The sequence below is a fragment of the Parasteatoda tepidariorum genome, chromosome 6 (genome assembly GCF_982258835.1).
Source record: "Parasteatoda tepidariorum strain Cologne lab strain chromosome 6, Ptep-v5.0, whole genome shotgun sequence".
In the NCBI taxonomy this organism is placed as follows: Eukaryota; Metazoa; Arthropoda; class Arachnida; order Araneae; family Theridiidae; genus Parasteatoda; species Parasteatoda tepidariorum.
In genome coordinates this window covers 24,663,798-24,689,668 of record NC_141760.1, presented here as the reverse complement: position 1 = coordinate 24,689,668, position 25,871 = coordinate 24,663,798, and the positions used below count along the sequence as shown (strand labels likewise).

At 29.4% G+C, this 25,871-nt stretch overlaps 1 protein-coding gene across 3 annotated transcripts in view; it reads right to left on the bottom strand.

Moving 5' to 3' along the window:
* The window catches only part of LOC107452098 (E3 ubiquitin-protein ligase MARCHF8), a 64,218-nt gene that overhangs the window by 6,226 nt on the left and 32,121 nt on the right, over positions 1-25,871 (bottom strand). For 2 of the 3 annotated variants that reach the window (XM_071178896.2, XM_016068405.4), the window contains exon 2: positions 1,671-1,961. In XM_071178896.2, the coding sequence (XP_071034997.2) occupies positions 1,671-1,922 (252 nt within the window). In that variant the 5' untranslated portion in view covers positions 1,923-1,961. Of the gene's footprint in view, positions 1-1,670; positions 1,962-21,419; positions 21,813-25,871 lie in introns of those variants that run through there. The other variant, XM_016068406.5, reaches the window with a different exon arrangement.

Below are 25,871 nucleotides of genomic sequence, written 5' to 3'. Positions count from 1 at the left end.
TAAGCAAGTATATGTTTTAATAGCAACAATATTGTTCTAAAATTTTATAGTCTATAAAAAAAAATGCACATTTTCAGTATCATCCAAATATTATAAATAGTTCAGAAATGAATCAGGTTGTGTACACAGACACACATTTCGCGATCAAACATATCCTAGATATTTTGTTTGCTTTTAATTTGGCACTAAATCGGGTAAGTTTTAAAGAGTCACTGTAAATCAATACTCATGTTGCACTTGCACAACAACAGCTGAGATTACAAGAGCTGTCCAGCATTTAAGTACTTGAATAGCTTTTTATTTATTTTATCATATGATGTGCGGATATATGAATAAAAAAGTTTTATAATTTGAATAAGTTAAATGAAACTAGTGGTTTTTATAATAACGAATCTAAAATTAATAGATGTGTAGTAATGTTAATAGTTGTAGGAAAACTAAATTTCCATATTTTATTATTGCCCATATTTCATACCATTCTATTACGTACTCTTCAATTTCTAAGAATTTCTGTGTAAGAAATATGTTAAAAAAATATTTCTTCATTTTAAAATCTTAGGGCACAAGAATGACTTTTTTGTTAAAGGAAAAGATCGCATTGTTTTACCACGTTTCATTTAAAAATAGCACAAAATTAAACGAATAATTTCTCGAGTCAACCATTTATAAAATTGATCGCTGCTTGTAGATTTAAATTGTTTGGATTGTAGAATTGAAAAATTAAGGCTCCAGATAGTTAACTTTGGAGTTGAATAGTTAGGATGACCATCGTTTTACATAAATTGTCGTGTTAGGGAGGAAGTAAATAAGAGCTGTTTGTTTAAAAATCCCATAATAGATTCAGTTTTTTGGTTTTCTACTTTTTTCTTAATGTTAATTGAAAAAAAGAAAAAACACGAACCACGTTAAAAAATGAAGTGTTGGTAAGCGTTGTACCTCGTCTAACATGTAAAGGTTGCAAAAAGTGAGGACACGGTTGGATATGTTGTAGAAGGTAAGAATTAAGATATGTTGATGGTGACTTTATTACGAGATTGTCTGTTAAAGATAGGTTTATTGATGTTTTTAAGGCTTGGAATGTGTGTGCGTGATGTATATTTAACAGCTCGGGCATTTACTATACATTTTATCAATGTGAGTTTTCAGAGCAATTTTATTGAGTATTTTTTTTGGCGAAATCATTAATCGTCCTTCATGATTCTTAACTTCATTACACGATACTATGGTTCAACCTGAAAGGAAATATGGTTCATTTTAAAGCCTATATTAAGGTTGCAACAGATTTATCCCTTTTTATCGTTCAAGGTACTGATATTATGATTCAAAGCGATTGACTGATTTTTCTTAGGGAGTACTATTATCCTCTATTTCGTTACTAGGTTTTGTCTACTTTGTCTTTCTCATCCCCACTTTTCGCACGTGAAAGCTTTATTCTCATATTTCTAAGGAAATTTTGTAACTGTCTTTTTGTGTCTCAGGGTGGGATTAGGTTAAGGTACTGAAGGAGCTGTTTGTTTTTAATTGTTACTAAATTGTAATTTCTTGATGTTTGTTGTATACATCTAAATCCCAATTCCTTTATAGGCCCCGATCCATTTAAGGGTGTTTATCGCCATAATAATTTAAGTTTTTCTTCTTTTTTTAAGAATAAAGCAGAAAAAAAGTCAGACCTTTCGAAATGGCTTGATCTTTGTGTGCATGATGAACTGGAATTTACAGAGTTCGCAGCATCTCGTGTCTGAACTCTTGATCCACTGCTGGAGGCAGGATTGGTGGACGTAGCGCAAAGAGCCAGCACAGAAGCAGGGGGAGATGAGGGGTAGTTCAGCGTCTCCCTCGCAGTGACAGATGCGGCAAATGTCCACGTTCCCCCCCAGGGAGCTCGACACCGTCGATGGTTGCGACGAGTGGCGACGATCCATGCGAGGGCACGTCGGGGACCCAGGACTGAAGGTTTCGTGCTGAAAGAAGGAACAAAAATTGAAACGTTCAATCATTGCTGCAGTAATAAATAACATGTCAGTTTTATTATAATATCTAATTTTTGACAATCTCAAAATGTGCAAATTTTGACTGTCATCAATAAAATATTGCATCTTTAACAGTATGAATATGACATACATTGATCAATGAATTAGAAACATGTGAGAAAAATATTAATGATTTCATTTTATCATTCTTCATCTACATTATAGAGCGTAATGCAAATTGATATAAATCGTGCATTATGTCATTCATTAATATCTCACATATTATCATATATGGCAACGTTACTTTTAAAAAGTAACGTGTAAAAGTACAAGTATTTTTAAAAAAAGTAACGAGTAAAAAGTACAAGTAAAAGTACAAGTACTAAACAAAAAAAGTAACGATTTAAAAGTACATTTCTAGGAAATCGAAAATTCAAAGTAACCTAAAATTTTATTGAATAATATTCTTATGCTCGTTAATGTTTTTGCTAAATTGTTGTTATTTATTTAATTATATTTAATTTTGAAAGTTATGGACATTAATTTCTTTTTAAACTCGGAAGAATATTATAATATAATTTTATAATATAATCATATAATATAATTTTAAAATCAAACATAATTTTAATGTCAAACTTTTTATTAATTTGCACGAAAAAGAAATTTGATCTATTGATTGTAATTTTTAGTTTATTATTTTTATTTATTTAAATTACCATTGATTTAAAATTGTTTTACTCTATAGAAAAGCGTTTTAAAAACACAAACATAAACAAAGCAAACACGGGGTTTTAGATAGCTTTGTGATCTTTGAGCTAGTAAAAAATAATTGAATGTGCAGTATAAGTTGAAACAGAACAGTCTACAGTTTTATTTGTAGCAATGGCTAATGTTGAAGTAATGCGAGAAAATCATTTTCCGAACATTTCTGCCTAACGGAATAATTAAAATTTGTAAACGAATTTTAGTATCAGCGGTTAAATTAATACCTTCGAGTTTTCAAGAGTTAAAATAGTAATTATAATAGTTTTCAATAGCACAATAGTTCTGAAGTTCTTAGAGATTTGACTGGGCGTTGCTTGACAAAGTCGGGCATAAATATAATTTTAGTAAAAAATGTACTAGGTAAAAATATATTTAGTAAAAAATGTATTAAGACAAAAATTTATTATTAGTGAGTTCAAAAAGAAAACTGAGAAACGTAATAACAAAATCCAACACTTTTTCCAACATCAAAAGAGTCGTCTTTTCCCTTTCAGGAATGACAATTTTAAAAGGTCAAGGTATTGAAGCACGAAGTTAGCTGTGAATGCATATATATTGCACATTAATTTTATAAATTAAAAAAACGTAAGCATTTTTTTTAATAAATTTTTTTTTAGAAAGCTCACCGAGTTTTAGAAAAAAGTAACGATTTCATTCGACATTTCCGTTACAAATACTTGTACTTTTTCCCTAAAAAAGTAACGAAAGTACAAGTAAAAGTACTAAATTTAAAAAGTAACGAAGTACAAGTAAAAGTACGTACTTTTTACTTGTACCGGCGGTAAAAGTAACGAAAGTAAAAGTACTGCCATATATGCATATTATACATCAAAAAAAGATCATTTTACACTTTCTGAATGAAAGTCAAGATATCCTTATCTCCGCTCCACGATGTAATAATAATAAATAAAAATAATTAAAATAAAATCAATAAATTTAGCCATACACTTAAACCATTTGCGTCTCCGATAGAGCTTCTTTAATGAGACATAGCAATGTGGTCTCGTGCTGATGTAGTCTATATATAAAGATTTTCTGACTGAATAAGCAATTTTTACCAAGTCATCTGGAATATTTTAAAAAAAAATAATTTGAATCTAAACATGCCAAATTAACGTCTGGGATGCATACATTTAGCAACTAATACCAGGAGTAGTTGGAAGATGATCTAAGTGAAACTCACTGCCTGTCAGTTAAAAGGAAACTAAACATAACATTAGGCTTAACATTACTTAGCACATTTAAGCCTAATATAACTTCTTAATTAGAAAATTAGCCTATCTAATATATTGATAGTTTTCACAGCTTCCTACCTCCTGTTTAAAAAATTAGTGCAATTTCAATTTTTAAAATTTGTGATGCACAGAAAACTAAAATTCATGAAAAAGATACTTTTAAGGACAATGGGAAAACCCCGTTCAACAGTGAAGATCGAAGAAATTATTATCTTTCATTTTCAAAAATTGTTTCTGTCGGATTTTTATTTATTTATTTTTTTTAAAAATCAAAATTGATGAAAATTTAAAAGAAAATTCCATCAGAAAATTTCGCTCCTTACGACTAATTTCCAGTAAAAAAATAAATTGCATAGATGTATCTATGTCTGAAATATCCTCATACCAAGGGTTAAAACACAATTTTTTTCTTATATTACAATTCAAAAGCAACCATTAACACGATTAAATGCAATGAAAGCAAACAGATTTAAAAATTTTCTTCTACCTTTTCCAAAAGCTAACATTTTTTTTAGCTTCCGTTAACTTAAAATGATGAATAGAGAGAGAGAGAGGAAAAAAAAAAGGAAACATAATCATCAAAATGGAGTATTTAATTATCAGATCTCTGCCCCTAAAGTGGGAGAATTGATTCGCTAAAAGTTGAGGTCGAGTTGGAGAAATCATCATCATTAACTGTGAAAAGCGAGGTAAAAGCAAGTATTTTCTCTTAATTAGAAGCAAAGTGAATCGATTTTCTCACGGCCGAATAGTACTGTAAAGTAAATTGCACGTAGTAACTTTGACTAATGAAACTCTGGACTGTGTCACTTAGCTCAGATATTTTTTTTTTTTTTGACATTTATTTTACTCTAGAGTATGGGTGTAGGAAAAAAGGGCGAACGGTTAAAAAAAAAAAGCGAAAAGGAATGGTAACAAGGTTAGCGCCATTAATCTTCCACCTTTTTTTTTCTTTTCTTTTGAAGAGCTAGATATGAGATCGATATTTTAGCGCATAATGCTGTGGAAAACCTATTTACCAAAAATTGAACTAGTTATATAAAAAATATTTATTAAAAATTATTCAATGATTACACAGACAATTAGATTAATCACTGACTGAAAATTTAGAAGAAAAGAAAAATATTCTTAGTGTGCAGTTAAGCATGGTTAAAAATGTATTTATTAATTATTTTTGCTGTGCATTTTTACTTACAGATGGGGGAAAGGCATAAAATATTTTTTTACATGAAAGATGGTGAATTTGTGGAATTTTGAATGTTTAGTTTCAAAAAGTACTCGATACTTTTTAGAATTTTTCGGTCTCTTTTTATTTTAAAAGAATTTTAAGAAAAGAAAAGCTTCTAGAGTTTTACTTTATTTATTTAAAAAAATATGTGAAAATTAATGTCACATACAACATACATATATGCAAATATATATTGTCTGTATGAAAAAAATTTATAAATTATTTTTACTTCTAGCCTATATGTAGTGGAAATAGGTCCATAAGATCCGATCATATACACAGAAAATTGTTATGGTTAAGTATAACTTAGGTTATACTAAATTCTAGAAGTTATTTCTGGAATATATAAAATTTTTTTACTTATAGTTTACATTGAAAGATTTAACAAAATATAAAAAAATGTTTAAGGTATGTTAGTACTACTCGAGAGTATATTGTAGTAATTTTAACTTAATATTTTAGGGGAAGTTATAAAAATTAATTTCGCTAATAACATTAATTTATTTCAGTGTTACTCAAATATTCAATCACTTTAATGTCGACAAATGTTTCATTGAAGAAACCAGGCAATGAAATTTTTGATTCAAATATTTGAACGATAGTCTTTAAATGTCCAGGGAATACGAGGGAAGGAAATTTCTGACAGTGTATAAATAAGGGTAAAGGGAAATGTTGAGATACAATGACAAATTACAAAATTATTTTCTGTTAAATTTTCCCCATTAACGTGACAAGCTTTATTTTAAAATAAAATTAAAAGTTTCTTTTTCTGTCGGATACTTTACATACATGTAAAATTATCGCTCTGTGTATGTAGTATTTTTTTCTTTTAGATCCCGGTCTTTTTAAATGGAAGACCCCCACCTTTGTCTTTCAACATGCGTTTTTAACTAACCAAAATAAATAAATAAATAAAAATTAAAAGGAGCGATAAAGATTTCACTATTGTTTCAGCCATCAGTAAAATTATGCCAACTTGCGTTAACTTATTACACGGCACAAAAGAAAACAACAACATATGTTATCAAAAGAGTTCAAACAATTTTCCTTTCCCTTAATCAAAACTGATTCGAAGCAAATGTTTCGTAAGCCAAGGAACCGAAGAATTTTCTGTGTTTGATACAAAAACAAACGAAAAAGTACTTAAAAAAAATAGAGAGAAAAGTATTCTTTTATACCATCGATTTTCTGCCAGGACCGAGAATCCAACGACCTGATTCTCACTGGAAAACAAAATTAAAGAAGGAATAACTGGATTTTCCGGGAAATCTCTGGAGATGGGCACAAAATCCCTGACACTATTCCATTTCTATCTACAGATGGAACGTAGGTGGAAGCTAAATACGGATTTAAGTGGACGGAAGGTATTTCGTAAGATATCTTTTCGGTTTTCTGGAGCGGCAGAACCATTCCAGAAGAAATGAACAGAATTTTCAAGAAAATGTTTCTTTTGTACATTTTATTGATACCATACTAAATCTTGCTTAATCCGTTTCTTTTTTCCTCATAAAATAAAAATAAAATAACGTCTATTCAGTGAGTAAGTTAAAATCATTTTGTTAGTGTATTGATTAGTAATAAAACATCTGAAGTTATATATTCATGTTTAATTGAATAGACTAAATTTGGGAAGATCTTACATCGTAGGTATCAATATCATAAAGTATATCATAAATTTAAAGCACAAAGTTTTGAAAACAGGTGTTTAGTACTATACCCATGATGTGTTATATTTCTCGATGTATCATAAAAATGCTATTGTTGTCTTATCGTTCTGCACAGTCTCATTGGGCAAAAAAGTAACATAATATTACCGAAAGAGAAAGTTACAGATATCGTTGACTGTCACCAGCTTAAAAAAGTTAATATTTATCAGTAAATTATTTATTTTCATCTGATTTAAAGGCATTAGCTGTAATATTAATTTATTATCTCTTTTTTAATATTATTCTCATCTGTTATTACGTTTCTGATTCTGATCATAAGTTGAAGGTATGCTAAAGTTTTAAAACTAAAGATGGCATTACTTTATGTAATTAGCAATTACATGATGTTAGGATTATGCTGATAGCATCAGAACAGTGATATCTGCATAATAGGATTAAGCTTATAAGTCAAAGTTGAAAATCTCATCAAATGCATACCATTGAGCGACATTACATGAGAAGATATTTACCTTTACAAGTATAAAATTTTAATAAGTTATTTCAATTTTAATTAGCTACATTTACTTTTATAAGTGTCCAATTAAGGTATGAAATTAAAATTGTGATAACAAAACTATTCAAAATCTTAATTAATATTAGGAATTAACTTTCATAACTTCTGCTAGACAATCTCGTTAACGAAAAATATTTAATGAGTTTTTATACTAAATAAAATTTAATAAAAATTAAAAAGAAAACAAGTTGGTGGTTGAATTAACAATAAAAACAGAGTTAAATCATCAGGTTTGACCGTCGTTGAACAGCTAACCTAATTTTAAGTTTACGTCTACCAATGTACAACTCCGTAGCCTTGTAACTTTTAAACCAATCCAGAAGGGAAGGGAGAAGAACTTTATCAAGTATAGGGGGAAATTTGGATTCGCGGAGGACTTTTTGACAGAACTAATCTGCATTTGTGTTGCATGGTGAGAAAAATCACGAAAGCCTCTCACGGTTAGTCTGATGGTAATGGGACTCTAACTCATGATCCGTCTATCATTGAGGATGTTTTACATCAGCAATGTATTTGGTGGTATGTGGTTGGTGCAATGTGTTCGATATCGAACAGCCATCGGTGGGATTCATACTTCATTGGGAGACAAACGGGGATCCATCACGGCTCCATCCTTCATATTAAATATTTTCAAAATAATGAGTTATTTTTCAGTGGTTAACACTTTTGTAACTTCTAAAGAATTTCATTTTTGAAGTCTGGAAGAATGTCGACTATTTAGGATTTCATGACCGAATAGAAATTGAGAACAACTGCCTCTAAAAATCAAGACTTCGAATTTCGACCTGCATTCTTTTCCACCAAGCAAATATTTCGATGCTATTTTATAGGGAAATAGTATATTACAAAGAAATTAAACATTCTCCTTAATTTGCCCGTAATTTCGACCATTTAACTCGACCTGAAAATTCAAATTTTCATTTAGTAGGCAATGGCCGGTAGACTCAAATAACTTCCTCAATCCTTATCAACTTTCCTCAATCCTAATGAGTCGGTGATCCATAGGTCTATTTCATTTAATAACCCCTTTTAAAACTTTATTTTGCTTAGATTGAATTATATTTTTGAACTAAATTTATAATAGAAATAATCTACGGTTATAAAAAGTTATTTCAATAATATCAATAATATAAAATAGCGACAAAATTTAGTTAAACAAATTGACTTTAAAGAATATTTAAAAATATTTGAGGAGGTAAAATATATTAAATATATACATTAAAACATTAAAATATGTGAATCGTTAAAGAACTCTCTTTTCACATGAATCTGCTCACCTCAAATTGATGGATTCTGAGAGATCAAAATTTTGAAAGGACTCATTAAACCTTTTAAACATAAAATTATGGTTTCCAGAGTTTTTCTACATTGATGTATTTGTATCATTTAATAATTTAAAAATAATAATAAATGAATAAATAAAGCGATAAAAAAAGTGACCGAGGTTATTTTCGGGCTATACTAAAGAGTTATAAATAAGGATTTCTTTCCAGAAACTCTCAGATTAAGATCTCTCTTTCAGCGTATGTTTAACAAATATCCATTTTTTTTGTCTAATCTTTCACAATTAGACTTAAAAACAACTCAATAATTCCTTCTCATTAAAACTGCATAAAGATAAATATTTAAACACTGCTTCAGGTAGAGAATAAAATCAAAACATATCCCTCACCATTAAAACTGAGAAGTTCAAGGGGAAAGAAAGCATTAGTTTGATTGACTAATAACATTATGACACAAGCAGGATAGATAGAAAGAGAGAGAACAGCAATGAATGAAAGGACTAATAGTAGATGGGAAACGAGGCATTCTATTTTTCTGACAATGGATTGGCCATTTCTGAAATGATTTTAAGATCACCTGGTACGATCTCGCCAACTCTGATGATGCCTTTGCGTGATGGTCAAGAGACTGCAAAATCGATACCCAACTATAATTTTGCCCCTCTTTGTTGTCGTTGAGCTTTGCTTTTATTGCTAAATAATCTTTTTTTTTTGCCAAATTAACAAGCTAATTTTCAGCATTTTCGATGTTTATAATTTAGTAAAGTCTGGAATGCTAACATTTTGGAAATTTTCGTACAGAGAGAATACATAATATGCAAACAAGCTCTTTAAAACTTTAAGGTGTTAAAATATGCTAGGAGTTTTGAAAAATTGCTTTTTTTATCATCTAAAATCTTAATTTCTTAAAATAGTATACCTAAAGGTTTATCAGCAGGAAAAATAGTTAAGTACATGAGTTTAAAGATTTTTTGAACCTTCTATCAGTCTAGGCCAGAAAACTTTGAACTTGGTTTTTTTGGCACTATATTTTGGGGGTAGCCGCAATCTGGGAATTATGGTCCCAATAGTTTAGTCAGGTGAGCGGTCTAAAATTTGCACCCCTTAAATGTTAATTGTACTTTTGGTGAATTTCACCATATCACTGAAACGTTTTAAGAGAATTAAATATTTATTGCACGCAATTATATGATTTGTTTACACAAAAATAATCTCATGCAAAAGATACATTTTATTAAGTATTATATTTTTTTTAATTATTCTATTTAATAATAACCAAAAAATTTTGTATTTCAAGGTTTACCATTTGTATATTATTTTAAAGAATGTAATTTTACAATAATAAAATACAAAATTTGAGCAAATTCGAATGAATATTTTCTGAGAAATCAAATTCTAAAAATACAATTTTTTAAATATTTGATTTCTTTGTAATTATTCGCCCGATTTTGCACAAATTTTGTATTTTGTTGTGTAAAATTACATTACTTAATATAAAAATTGTATACCTTATATTTGAAATTTTTTTTGAAGATAATCAAATAAAATAATTAAAAATAATAAAAGATTTCTAAAATTTATATTTTGCATGGAATTATTTTTGGATAAATTAAGTTTATAATTGCGTGAAAATTGTTCTTAATTTGCTTGAAAAATTGTCGAGATATGGTGAAATACGTAACTATTGGGAACATGTTTCAAAGATTGCTGCTATCCTCTATGGAGGACAGAAATTGAAATCCATCAACAAAAAAAAGTTTATTCAGAGAAAGTATGTTTTTGGGTCTGATTTCGTAAATTAAAATATCTTCCGCACTAATTAACATATTTGAAGTTACCCCCTTGAACCATTAAAATTGAGTCCTAGAAAGTGGAGATTCGATCAAAAGTTATTCAGGGTGGTCCGTTTTTTATTTTGCGCACTGTACATAAGAATTTATAAAGTAAAAACAATTATGTATTTATGTATTCGTTATTGCGAAAAATATTTTTAACTGACTACAAACTGCATATCTACATAAATAAATTAGTTTACATGGAAATAAATAGGCACACATTTCAGGAATAAATTAAACTTAGAAAAAAATAATTGAAAAGCTTAGAAGAAAGATATATTAGCTGACATTTTGAAAGAACAATTTCCTAAGTTTAAGAACACATTCTGATTAAACGTCAGCATGGAATAATTTATTTTGTTAAGACTTAAAATAAGGCGGTTTTCAACAGTCAAAAGTGTCAGTAAACATCATTTACTAAACACCTCTAACAGTCTGATTTGATCAATTTTTTGAAAATGGCACATAACGTGTCCTTCCATTAGACTTGCAATTGTAATCGATGGCAGATAAAAATAGATGCATTTTCTAACCACAGGCATGAGTTTAAACATGATGTGAATCTATGAGAAATCGATCCATCGAAATTCAGACAGTTATGTAAAAATACCGGAGAATGCCTCTCCCACTCTCAAAAGAACTCTAAATAGCGATCATTTCATTACTATCGCTTTGGGCGTTATGGGTGGGCTTGAGAAGTTATCGACTGCAATCAATTCATAAATTCCTTTTTTTAATCTAAAAATACCTTATTTAATCCTCCGTAATTCTGATTAAGGTATTAATTACGAAGATGATTTACAGCACCTACGATTGATTTATTGAATGCCCGAGATCTCTACAGAAAGAATTTGAGACTACTTTTACAAAGTCGAAAAGTTTATAAAAATAATTTAATACTGTTTTTAATGCAGATTTTGTTTTATGGGAGTGCTAGAATTCACAATGTTTAACTGTTTGACGCAGAATTTTTTATTAAACATAATTCTCACACTTTATTATTTTGTTTTGATTTAGGTCAAAATTAGTGAAAAAAGTATTATATTAAGCATTTAAGTATTGTAATAAATTATGAAATACAGCATGAAACGTCTGTGCTTTTTTCTGCGTGAAAGGTAAAATCTTCCAAAGTGAGCTCACTTCCATGCAATAAGTTTTCAATGTTGCACTTATTTGCAGTTATTTAGATTTAAAAGAAACAGTTATTCATTATTGGATTTTCTTTAATTTAAAAAACTGATAAATATTTGAATATGAATGACAAAAAAATTAAAACAATTTTTTTGGATTTCACATTGTAATACAAATATAATTTCGTTTATCTTTTTCAATAACTATTATTCGAGTGTTTTTTATAATTAAAATTTACCAAAATATATTTTTACTTGTAATTAAAGCGTCAGTAAAAAACTATATAAAAAGGGACACCCAGAGATGCCAACTTGCTCCGGACAGCGAATAAATATTTTTAAGTGGTAGCTTATTAATTGTAATTCTTGGTTAAATAAACTAAATTTATTAGATTTTTATCTACCACTATTTCTAAATTATTCGTAGGTTTAAATAATTCACCACTTTTTATAGTTATGTCACTCTAAACTTTTTAAAAAGCAGGCAAAATTAGTCAAGTATTTGCAAAATTTAGTAAGAAATTATTTACCGTTTTTTAAATTATTTTTTCGTGTCCGGAGCAGTTGGCAACTCTGGACACCGGTGTCCCATCTGCGTCAAAGAGTTAAAAATTATGAAGCACTGAAAGTTAATGAAATACTTGTTATATGATCCATTTTTATTTAAATTGATTTAAATTTTTTAATTTATTAATACAACTTGCATTTTGAATTTTTATCAATGACGCTAAAGATACCATCCTTTTTACAATCAGTAAATGAAAAAAAAGTAGGGATAGAATTCCTGAAAAAGTTACTGATAATCGTTGGTACTTTTTTCAATGATCTTAAGCGTATACGCTTGGGTGTCAGTTCGTTATTATATTAATTTAATATAATAACGTTCGTTATTATATTAATTAATTATTTACCGTTTTTTAAATTATTTTTTCGTGTCCGGAGCAGTTGGCAACTCTGGACACCGGTGTCCCATCTGCGTCAAAGAGTTAAAAATTATGAAGCACTGAAAGTTAATGAAATACTTGTTATATGATCCATTTTTATTTAAATTGATTTAAATTTTTTAATTTATTAATACAACTTGCATTTTGAATTTTTATCAATGACGCTAAAGATACCATCCTTTTTACAATCAGTAAATGAAAAAAAAGTAGGGATAGAATTCCTGAAAAAGTTACTGATAATCGTTGGTACTTTTTTCAATGATCTTAAGCGTATACGCTTGGGTGTCAGTTCGTTATTATATTAATTTAAAATGTAAAGAAAAAATTGAGGCCTTTATACTCTGATTGTTAACTTACAAAGTTACATGATGATTTCATTGGAATCTAGGTTACTACCCCAATTTGCTTAGCTCGCATATCAATAATCACAATTATTCGCTTATTAGAGAATGCTGGCAGCTTTCAAATGGTTGGTTTGTTTAGCTTAACTACCTCTTATTTGTTGTGAATTTTAATAAAGAAACCACAGGGGTTGATAAGCAGAACGAGCAATGGGTGGAGCCTCCTACAGCATAAATAACCCAGGAGAAAATTGGAACAAAATGACTATGAATGTTTTTATCCGTTTTTCATTTAAAATAAATAAAATCTAGAGCATTTAAGCATGATTTTAATTTGAAACATCTGTAAACTTACTTTGTGATATACAACACTTAACCAAAAAATGTAAATATATTAAAAAAATTATTGTCTCAGCTTAAGTTGTGTCATATAACGAAAAAAAATAGAATTACTTAAAACAATATAGAGTAACTTAACATATTTTAATTAAATTTAAAGTTTTATTAAACTGGAAAGTCTTGTAAAACGTTTCGTTACTTGACTAAGAGCATAATTTTTTTTATTTATTATAATATAGAGTTCCAGGTGTAGTAAATGTTTAAGTTGTATTCATTCTCTATTAAAAAGCCTTTATGCACAAAAATATAATTTATATTTTGGATTGAATGTTAAGTTTTAAGGCTCAAAAGCCGGAATAAGCTATACTGCGCTAAACGGAAAAGGAATTATTTAAAAGGGGTTCGAAAAACAATTGAACGTGGTGTAATTGACTTAGTTTTATACAAAAAGAAAACAAAAAAGTGGGTTGTCTTCGCGTTGTGAAACTCTTGTTCCTTCAAGAATATAAATCCCTCAAAAATTTCAAGTTTTTAAAATTCCATCATGACAATGCAATTATTTTAAACATACATCATCGTCTCAAATTATTTAATGTAGAAGAGATACTGTTTACTTATTCAGTATCATCAAAGCTGCAATTTTATGTTAAAAGCTATTTAAGAGTATAAAGCTATTATGCCGTAATAGTACTGACTAATTTAAAAGATATTTTAGACTAATTTTTATTAAACAGATATTTACTTAACGTTTTATTTTATATTTATTTCCTACAAAAGGTAGATGTTTGCGACTGCGCCATACTTCATTTAGGAAATGTTTACTACCGTACGTGAGCCATAAAAATCATTGCCAAATATAGATACTTAATCATAGTTTACCGATAAATCTAGTTTGCACTGCTTTCAAGACAGTTATTTTTGCGCAAATTATTTACATTCATCTATTTCGTAAGATTACTTCTTAACAGGGACACGTTTTTAGTATAGATTCAGTGACAGGAAATACTTAGCAAATATCAGTTCTTATGTACTCTTATTTTGGCAAATGCAATCAGTTTTGTTTATTCATACTTTTAGTTTCAATAAACAAAGTCTTACTTATACAAACCAATTTTACTACTTAGTACTTATGCAAGAAAGAAAATTAGGTTGAGATAAGATAAAATTAGGTACTTTTATACTTTTTGATTATAATATTTTACACATGTTAACATTTCTTATAAAAATAATTTATATAAAAATTTTAATAATAAGAAACTCGTTCACCATTAATAACAAAAGCATCCCAATTAAATTAATTAAATTATTAATATGATAATTTTTGCTATGAAATTATTAATATGCATAGGTAAATATATAAAATATTTTACCTCATTCGGTATTTTTTTGCTCATATATTATTTAAATATTTAGTTTATTATTAATCTTGAATTTCATGGTATGGTATTTATTAATTTTAACTATTTAAAAAAATTTACAAGAAAATGAAGAATTAAATTAAAAAATAAAATAAAATTATACAAATATAAAAAAATATTCTGTAAACTTAAATACTTCGACTATAGTGAATATACAGTTTTCTCTGATGATTTTGAAACTGCAGTAATAATGTACCTTCATTTCGGTCAAATTGATTTATTTTCCAGCTGCTGACTGCGTGTAAGTGAATTTCTCCTTTGGGAATTTCAATACAGCTGTCCTCTAAAACTCCAAAACTCATGATGGAATACAAATAACATAATATTTATTAAACACGCACATTATAGAAAAAAAAAGAAGTGATTAAATTTATATGAAATAAGAAATCAATGCACAAGGTTGTCCCATCTAGCAGAAATAACAGCGTTTATTCAATGGTGTATGGTAGTTTTGGGATTCTAAGTAAATACAACTTTAAGATTGTGCCATAGTTCATCGAAGACTGATTGGATCCGATCAGTCGGCAACCATGAACTACGCATTTTTTATTGTTCAGTGATAAGGAAAATGTGCAAACCAAAATAACATTTTCTGTATCAGTCGAACATGTTCTATAACGAGGAAGTACAGGACTTTTTTCCTGCTGTAAAATGGCGCTAGAGTGGGTAGTTAGGGCAGAGCCACGGGTCTTAGCACGTTTGAAATTTAACGGTTGGTGTTCATAGTGCCAAGTAAACGAACTAGTGGTGACTGACATATGCATCCAATAACATTCCATATAATCACTGCAAGTACTTCATGGTGATGCAACAACAATTGCATGATGCTTCAAGAAATTTAGCAACGTGCGTTTCTATGATTTCGCCAAACAGGATAGCTGTCGTCATGATTCTGTACAGAATCGAGATTTGGCTGTAAAGCTGATGTGCTGAAATTCATGGGTTCAGGCTGGATGTTGATCCCAGATCACACCACTGAAGGTTCTGCAATCTATAATACAGAGCTAAGTGTAGAAGAATCCCTGGTTGCCGCTCTAACAGAAAGTACTGCTGCTTACGTCGCCAACCTGTTCGAGCAGAAGCTTTTTGTCTTGCAAACGGTTCATGGTTCGTGGTCTGATACCTACTATCAATGAGAATAAGATGTTTGCCTTATCTGCTGCTAGAGTGATGAGCAGCCTAAATCTAGCCCAAAGCTTCATATGATTATCCTGAATTCATTGACTTCATATTCTGCGGACAGTCAATGTATCTGAGCCAACGCTAGCGGCAACATTGCGTTGAGATAAATCATTAACTACACAGCAGGCTATAATTCGTTCTTTATCTAAGTCATACACGTGTTGGTAGTCCTTTCTATTTCTTACTAAGGGCATTACAATGTCCTTTTCAGCCAAAAATACTGTTTAAATGTAAGTTGAATAAGGCGAAACTTCCACCAAAAGTTTGTTTTATGAGCATATTATGTGTCGCTATTGCCGCTTGTTTTGCATGTATGTTTTGAAAATCTAATCGTTCGCTTATCATTTCAACCAAATTTACGAGTTTATTGCGTGCTACCTTCTTGGTGTACCAATCTTAACGACCAGAAGTGTATTATTCATTGCTTCATATGATATGGCTTTGTTTTATTCATTTTATGTATTTTCAGGTGTATTGCCTTATATTATACCAATCTACATAGCTTTTTCAAAAGCATGTAATATTCGTATTGCTAAAACATCTTTTTCTTTGGTTTAAAAGGCAACTGAAGACAAATAGCCTTTTTCTTTTCTTTTGCGCCAAGACTTCTCTTTTTATTTCGTTTGAACTGGACTTTCTCCAGATTGTCTTTTTTGTTAGTACAATTCATCTAGCTGCTTTAGCACTCAGTATTACTACTTCTATTTTTAGATTTTCATTACATTATTTAGCAATAGATCCTTAGATTAATCTTTATAGGACTGTTTTATTTATACCTTTGTCTGTTTAACAGAAGTTTTATTAGACAGCTGGTTTAATTTTAAGGGTTGTTTAATATCTACGTTTCCTTTGCCTTCCCTTATGATTTCAGTTTATGCTTTTTCTGACGAAGTAATAAAACATTAAAAATAAAAAAAAGCATTATATTTTAGATACATCACAATAATTAGGAAAAAAAGATTTTTTTAAAACAAGGTCTAGTTTTCATATTTTATCCAGGTTATTTTGTATCATGTCAGGTTTGGTTGTAAAAGGTTTTACAATCAAAAATTTACAAAATTGGCTCAGAGGTTAGAGTTCTCGCCTCCAAATGAGGTTGAACAGGTTCGAATCCCACAGATAGTTGGTCGATATGAATTCTGCTTCAGCCTGCCACCGACCATAGTGCTGACATAAAATATCAATGGTAGACAAATTCATAAGTCAGAATTCCTTTGCCGTCGGACTAACCATGGGAAGTTTTCGTTGTTTTTCAATGCATGTTAATTCAATCATGTTAATTCAATCAAAATCACGTAGGTTAGTTTGTCCCAACGCTTGATCCAGAAGTTCCCTTGCTTTGTGGTTTGGGTTCAAAATTATAAGGCGACAGAGGTGAACATTGACAGTCGTAAATTTAGAATCGAGTCGGCTGTTCAACGACAGTTGTAAAATAAAATAAAATAAAACCGAGGCCTTTGCAAAGGAGGAGCCGATTGTGTATATTTTAAAATAAATCCTAACATGAAAAATCAACTATAAACTCCGAAAAATGGAAAACAAAAATCTTGATAAAATCTAGTCTCAAAACTCAAAGGATATGATTTAAATAGAGATAGTCGTAAACTTGAAATTGCGTCGGCTATTCGACGCTGTTTATAAAATGAGGCAAAATTATTTAGGAAAAAAAACTTCAAAATTTACTAACTTCCAATCATTATGCAATGGTTGCTCTACACTACCAATGTTTATTATAATTTTACAGTAGTCACAAAAACTTAGAATAGTAAACTAAGTTTATGGCTTTACAAAAACTACACTTTTTCTAAGAATACACGAGGGAATTTTTACGAATTCATTGTAAATAAATTAGCATGAAAAGTAATTCATAAACATTTGAATACTCTTGTTTTAAATTAGCCAAGTAGTCGTGCACTAAATGACATTATTGATCGATTTCCACGTGCAGAGTTAATGTCCTGGATGACTCAATGCAAATTAGATATAGATTTAATTTTGATATTCACACAATGACATTGCGTGCTCTAACAAAACAAATGAACTGAAAAACATTGACAGTTGTTATGACTATAAAAATAAGCTGGAAAAAAAATACCGGATATAAATATTTTTGCAAAAACAAGTATTATAATCAATTTCAAACTTGAGCATGGTATTGCTCAAGATAAAAAAAAACTATTGACAATTGCTTGAGATAACCAAGAAACTGCAGTGCTTTTAACGATGGTCATGGTATTGAGCTATATTAATTTCCAAAATGATTGGACTGAAAAAAATTGAATAAATAATTTAATGGTAAAAGAGTCGGAAATTGTTATAGTATGTAATCTAAACATAATCAACATTATATACTTAAGGTAAGCAAATATGAAGTTTAGTTTTTAACTAAATGTAATACAAATTCGGGAATGGATGAGATTAAGGAAATGTTATATTTATCTGAAAAAAAGGGCTGAACTAAGTTACTGATCTAGTTCGAATAATATATTTTAAGTTTCAAAATCAGACACAAACACGTACTTTCTCTGAATAAATATACCGTTTTTTTAGGATTTCTGTCCCCCAAAGTGTAGGGAGTAGCCGCAATACGAGAAATATGGTCCCAATTCTGTTTGGCAGGAAGGCATAGTTCGAACCCCTTAATGTTGATTCTACTTTTTGCGTATTTTATACTATCTTGAGAACTTTTCAAACGAATTGAATTTTTTTTTTCACGCAATTTTAAAATTCATTTATCTAAAGGTAATATAACTTGGAAATATAACTTTTAATAAATATTATTTTTTATTACTTATTTTAATAATAGAAGAAAAAAGTTTGAATTGTAAGGTAAACAAATTTTTACATCATCGTAAAGAATATAATTTTAAATGGTAAAATACAAACTTTGATCAAAATCGGTCGAATAGTTTCTTAGAAATGAAATTTTATAAACATGACTTTTTAAAAATTCGATTTCTCAGGAACTATTCCATCGATTTCGCTTAAATTTTGTATTTTGGAAAGTAAAGTACATTCTTTAAAATGTAAAAATGGTATATGGTATAATTCAAAATTTTCTTGATTACTAAATGAAATAAGAAATAATTACTAAATGAAATAAGAAATAATTAAAAACACGACTTTTACAAAATTACGATCCTATAACGTGAAGATCCGATCATTAAATCAAAAGTTATTTAGGATGGTTCATTTTTTTGCAAACAGTACATTTTAAAGGCGCTATATATGAATAGGATTATAATGCGTCAAAGTTACAGAAAAAAAGTTTGAAAATCTGATAATCAGGTAAATCAGTTATGCTATTATTCAAAAATAAACCTTTCGGAGGAAATAATTAAAAAGGCAGTTAATTTTTTAAAATTAATTAAAATTTTAACAAATAGACATTTTAAATACGTACCGAAGATGCATTTTAAACAATAATCAAATTAAGGCGATGTGGGTTAATGACACAAGATCAGAAGAGAATATTCTGTGCCAATGCAATTTTAATAAAATAAGTCTTTCCAAAAAATTTATAGTAAATAGGTACCAATAAAAAGATGGCCTTAAAATGTTGACAATAATGACATGCAAAATTTAAATTTTTACAGTTGAATTGTTTTCTTGAGCAAACGTGCAGCAAACAAAAGTCATGCCCAATTTTTTAAATATGATAGGTACTATAAGACTTAAGATAATTAAAATATGAAATAGAGTAAAATTAGACAAAATGGTAAGTTTATTTTCCTGAAAAAAGATATAGATAATAAAACTTTCTTTTGCATGTTATAATTATTATTTTCAAATAGCATCAGATTTAACAGGAAAAACAGATGTCTTAATTTTTTTAAGATATCTGATTAGCACAAAAACATGATTTTAGGCAAAATTGTCGAAAATGAGTTTATTATAAATTTAGAATTCCTGTACTTTCCAAAAACACTATACTTTTGTTTGAACTCCAATTATTTACAAAGTTATAGCTGGTTTTGTGCAAGTAAGTCTAATGATTTAAAGTCTTTAAATGCGTTTTTCCCAAAATCAGATTTATTCCATTTTACACCCCCTTAAATACGATATACCATGTTTTTAAAATAATTGTCTACAATTTTTCATGAATATTAATGATTATAGCACGGATTGTTTTGAACTGCAGACAAAGAAAAATGTAGAATTTCATTTTTTTTTGCATGATTTTTTTTTTTTTTTTTTTTTGCAAAGACAAGTACGGACATTTGTAAAACTTTGCTTTTTTAACTACATAGATCCCTAACTCAGTAATATGTATATGTACACTTGCTTTTAAAGTAATAGATCAAAATATAGTTAATGACCATCTAAATAAGTTCCTGAAAGAAGTTTTGGATTTAGACCATAGAATTTTTTTTTGTGTGTGTGCAGCGTCTATGCAAAAAATGGATTATTTTTACCTAAAAATGGACATGTAAATAATAGTTATTTTTTTGCTAGTTTTATAGGTTTTTAAATATAATAAAACAAATGAACTAGTTTTTTTTTTTAAAAATTTTACATTAATATTTAAAAAAAAGTTTTCGAAACTAGTCGAATACCTTAAGTAAGAACAGGAATAAGGATAAAATCTTATTTTTCTAAATGAAGATTTCTATACAGCTAAAACAAGGCTTTTGATGTGCTACTTAGAATTGACACTACGTATTTTACATATGAAGGTTGGCATCTTGACATTTTTGCATAAAATATAAAAAACTAAAAAATTATTTTTCTTTTTGAAATTAGAAACCGAATATTTGCTTTAAAAATTTTAATTTCATTTCAAAATTCCTACATTAATTATCAGATTTTAAGTATAACTTATTTAATTATAAAAAAGAATAAATTTTCTAAATAAGTTCTATTAAAATCCAGAATATTTTGATGAAAACTGTAAATTTCACTCTTCGAACTAGAGTTCGAAGATGAAAGATGAACTAAAATTTTCCAATAAAAGAAAAAAAAATGTGCACAATATAATATTTATTGCAAAATATATTATTTCTGCGTATTGTTAATTTTAAGGTAACAAGATAATCAATCTAGATAAAAAATCATACATTTAAATATTATTTCTATATACGTCTAAACAGTTATATACACTACATTTAATCTCCGTGTTTTTAATTTCTTTTTATAAAATGTAAGTTAATCCTACTACTTATATTTTTGTTTTACTATTTCAGGCAGTGGTTTTAGAACTATAAAACGTCGGAGGATATGAACGGTAACATCCCACGAAACAAAGTGTGAGGTTCCTCTATTTTTAAAAAAAAAAAAATTTAATAATTATAAATTCAAAGCATCATAAATTTTTTTTATTAAAATAAATCGCTTAGAAATACTTCGGAATGACACTCCGTTACGCACAACACCAAGCTCTGGTTTTAAGTGTAAATAAAAAGAGGCTTAAAACTACGATACAGAAAAGGTAAATAAAAGAAATCCTACGCTGTGAGGCAACAGGTTAAAAAGTGAATAAGTTACTATTTTAATTAAATAAACACTGATATCGTAAAGATACTAGCTTACCTGGATTGCCGTAGCATGGATTTACGAAAAGAGGGTCCACCTCTTCTCTCTTTTAATGAATTAAAAGAAAAATCTCTCTTTAACTTTTTCTACCGTACGTCACTGATCAATACTACAGCAGACGGTATGGAAGAATCTCGGCACTGGCTTTTCCGCAAAGCTCCATTGAATCACTCATCTGTGTTTTGGAATGAATTTCGTTTCTATTTTAGCGTAATTAGATTTCTTTCCGAAATTTAAAGTTGATGTGGAAGTAAGATGCATATTTCTCATGATTTAATAAATTACGGCGACTCAATAACACCTGAGTGCCGGTGAATTTCAGTTTTTTCCCCCCCGAGATGTCAGTGCGATGAGTTGCGGCAAAATCACAACAAACAGTACTGCCCTCTCTCGGTAGTGTAACGATTTAAAGAGCATGTAAAGAATTGAGTCGCTCATATTTGTATCCATTGTTTTCATATTGTAAGAATAGTGGAATGGGATTATGGAAATATTTAACTTCAAAAAAATGTAATTTCTAAGAGCTTGGAAACCCTTGAAGATAAGTAAACTGATGATAGTATAGTTAAGAGGATGAAAGGATAGTTTGCGAAATTCGTTTGAAAATCACCCAGTTTAAATTAAGATGTTATTATGGATTTATACGTCCGTCCTGTGTATATCGTTAAGAAAATAGCGAAAATTATTTTTAGCGTATTTTTTAAAAGTTTTAAAAATATAAAATACTCTGCTTTCCTTTTGAGTGCTTTTCCCCTACTTCTTTCTGCTTTGCATTCTGGGTTTAATTTTAAATATGCACTCTTCAATTTTAATTTTTTCTTTGAGGATATACGTCAAAAATTTCAAATTTCCTACCAAAAAATTTAGTTAAGTAACATTAAATAAATTGATGGAACTAAACTGAAAAATTCCATATTATATATACAAATATACAACAATATTATGTTACATATTATTGTTATTGTTACATATTATATATTTTATTAAATGTTTTTCATATGTGTAAAGTTCTGAGGAAATATCCTATAATGAGAAATATTCTAGCATACGTAAAAAAGTGATAAAAATTAAAATTTATCTTTTCATTATGTAATAAAAAAATAATTGAAAAACTTTAAGTAGATAAATTCTTAAATTTTTTAAAACTTTCTGAAATTTTTTTATATAATTTTGTCACGTTTATGAATTTACTTTCTTCAAAGCTACATGCTTCTAAATTTTATGCCATTATTTAAAGCTTGGGAGGCTTAAGAGTTTGGTTTTGTGTGTTTTATCTTAATGGAATGACAAAATATTGAAATATAATCTATATTATGCAAGTGCATCATAAATCTATTTTTCATATATGGTATTTTATCAGCATTTACTGATCTTTTAACAGGTTTTTCTGTCACAAATACTTACTGGGAAGAAAATATTTATATTTCAGAAAAATATTTGAATAAAATTGTAACTTGGAATGTGCTAGTGATATACAAAAATAAATTTATTTTAAGTTATTTTATATTTATTTAAGTAACTAATACTCGTTTTCAGACAATAATATTTTTTTTCAAAAAGGTATAAAAATTCGTAGGACGTTCTCTTCTTAAACATTGTTATGATAATAAATATTTGGATACGCCGTTAATTTTTCTAAGACAATTTGCTTTGTAGACAGTAGAATTTTTTTTTCAAATGCAAATATTTAAACTAATCAAACAGTTTTACAGAAAAAATGGTCTACAAAGAAACTTCAATCCACCCGATTATTCTAGATTCAACACAGATGAACGCATTTGTTTGACACATATATCGTTGTTTGCTATTTTTTATTTTACTAAAGTAACAGTTTTATCACCTGAATGTTAACAGAAATTTGTTTGCGTAAACATGTTTGATGATAAACTCCATTTCTAACATTCCTACAATCACTATTTTGTTCGAATTCTAGTAACTCAGAAAAGCTTCAATTGAATGAAAGCTAAGTTTCTGACAACGAATGGATGATTTAGTGTGAATAAGGATGTGGTACATAAATTCTTTTTAAATAAAGTCAGGGGTAGCAAGAGCCAATCTCAAAATACAATATATTTCATGCTTTCAATTTCGTATCGCATTATTAAATGATACCACTGATTTAAAAAGTAAGCAAATAAACGGAAAAAATTATTAAATACGGTATTTACCATAAAAAAGGCTCCTTATCAAGCAACTGTGCAATGAGGAGTCTTGTTGCTATATACAGTAATATCTTTAGGGGACTGACAAAGTTTTAAAAATTGACAGTTTTTTGTAAAATAATTTGAAATTTAAAATGCATATATAATTTTTTTAATATTAAATAAACTAAGGAAATATTAAGACAGTCTCCTAACAAAAGGACAATTGGAGGAAACTCCTAGAGAAGGACAAGGCCCACCCAGGGATGTCCCGCCAGGGAAGAATAATAAAAACTTGAAAAAATTTTATTTTTAAATTTAATAATTATATTTGAAATTTAAGTTTTAGGTGATTCTTTTTAAAACTATAAAATCTGATTTCACGTAAAATATAAAAATAATTACAAAAGAAGTTTGCATCCAATAATTTATTAAGTCCATAATTTAATTAACAATATTTTAATATTTTATTTTAATCGAATATCTTTCATATCGAAAAATATTATTTCCGTACCAAGTTTTAGTAAAAAATGTGATTTTAATGTAGTAATGAAAAACATGAAAATCATTCAATATAATTGTTTTAGTAATTGAGAATAATGCTAGAATTTTGAAAAAGAGCAAAATAAATAAGGAGCAAAACTACATAAAAAAAATTGCGAAGGAACTTTGAACTTATCCTTTGAACTTCCAATGGAGCTTAAGTAGTTTATTATTAATTTAGGAACAATAGTTACTTTTAAACACCAATTTTATGCGTTTTAGGTGGAAATTTGCTTTTATATATTATAAGAAGGTTGAAAAGTGGGCCATGCATACGTTTTATAATTTTTGATGGATTATTTTTGGGATTCAGATAATTCCAAAGAAAGTAATTTTTTTAATAATGAAAAAGCATTTCAAGCTTTGACGGCATCAATTCAAGGCAAGCTTATGAAATATTTTTTAAAATCTAAATTGGGGGTTAGCAGGCTTTGATTAGAATCACTCAAAAATCTTAAGGAACGGAAACTAATGCATACTTGGGCATTAAAAAAATGCGACAAAGATTTTTCAAAAATTTAAAAACTGAAATGGGTCGGTTTTGAAAAATGACATGCCATGACAATAAACTGAATGGAGCAGCGATAACTCAGGGAATGGAACTATCGCTTTCCAGTGAAGGGTCCGAGGTCCAAATCCTACTCTTGTCACTCACCAAACACAGTACTCTCGTAAAAATACCTTGCCGTCGAAGTAACCATTGGAAGCTTTCGTGGTTTTCCTTTCCGTACATCGAAAATGAATGTTAGTGTCATTAAAAAGTCCTCCACGAAGGCTAGGTTAAGTTTGAAATTACAAGGATACAAAGTTGATTGTTGCAATATATATAAACTGCTGTTAGTAGAAAATGCAACACCATGAAAGAATCATCAGAATCAAATGAAATTTAATGCAGAAACGACTTGTACTGATACAAATAAATGATGAAATTTTCAAAACAAAAGAAACAAATTAAGCGTCCGAAATCAGTATTTGGTGCAGCCACCACGCGCTGCAATAAGTGCTGCTATACGACGTGGCATGGAGTCAAACAGATGTTGAATATCTGCTTGAGGAAGAGAATTCCATATCGCTTGTATGCGCAACCAAAGTTCGTCTTTGGAAACTGCAGGACGCGGATCACGAGTGAGACGCCGACCAACCATATCCCACACGTGCTCAATAGGCGACATATCCGGCGAATAAGCAGGCCAAGGAAGAAGTTGCATGCGTTGTGCTGAACAGAAGTCTCTAACAGTCCGCGCAACATGTGGGCGTGCATTATCCTGCTGAAAGATAGCTCCAGGGATGCCTTGAAGGAAAGGAACGACTTCGGGCTGTAGCACTTCACGGACGTATCTGTTGCTATTGAGATTACCCTCAATTCGTATCAAATTGGATCGTCCATGATACGAAATCGCACCCCAGACCATAACTCCGGGTGTTCGACCACTATGTCGTTCAATAATACACTCAGGAAGGCAGCGTTGACCGGCATAACGTCTAACACGAACACGGCCATCATGGGTCCACAAATTGAAGCGTGATTCATCTGAAAAGACAACTTGGTGCCAATCAGCTCGCCAGTCTCTGTGCTCAAGAGCCCACTGCCGACGCAGCCGTCGATGATCCGCCGTGAGGGGAATCCTGTATAATGGCACCCTTGCACGCAATCCACGGCGCAGCAGACGACGACGAATTGACGAAGCCGACAATTGTACACCTGTAGCAGTAGACCAATGTGCTGCCAGCTGCCTGGAGGAAGCTGTGCGATCATTCACCGCCA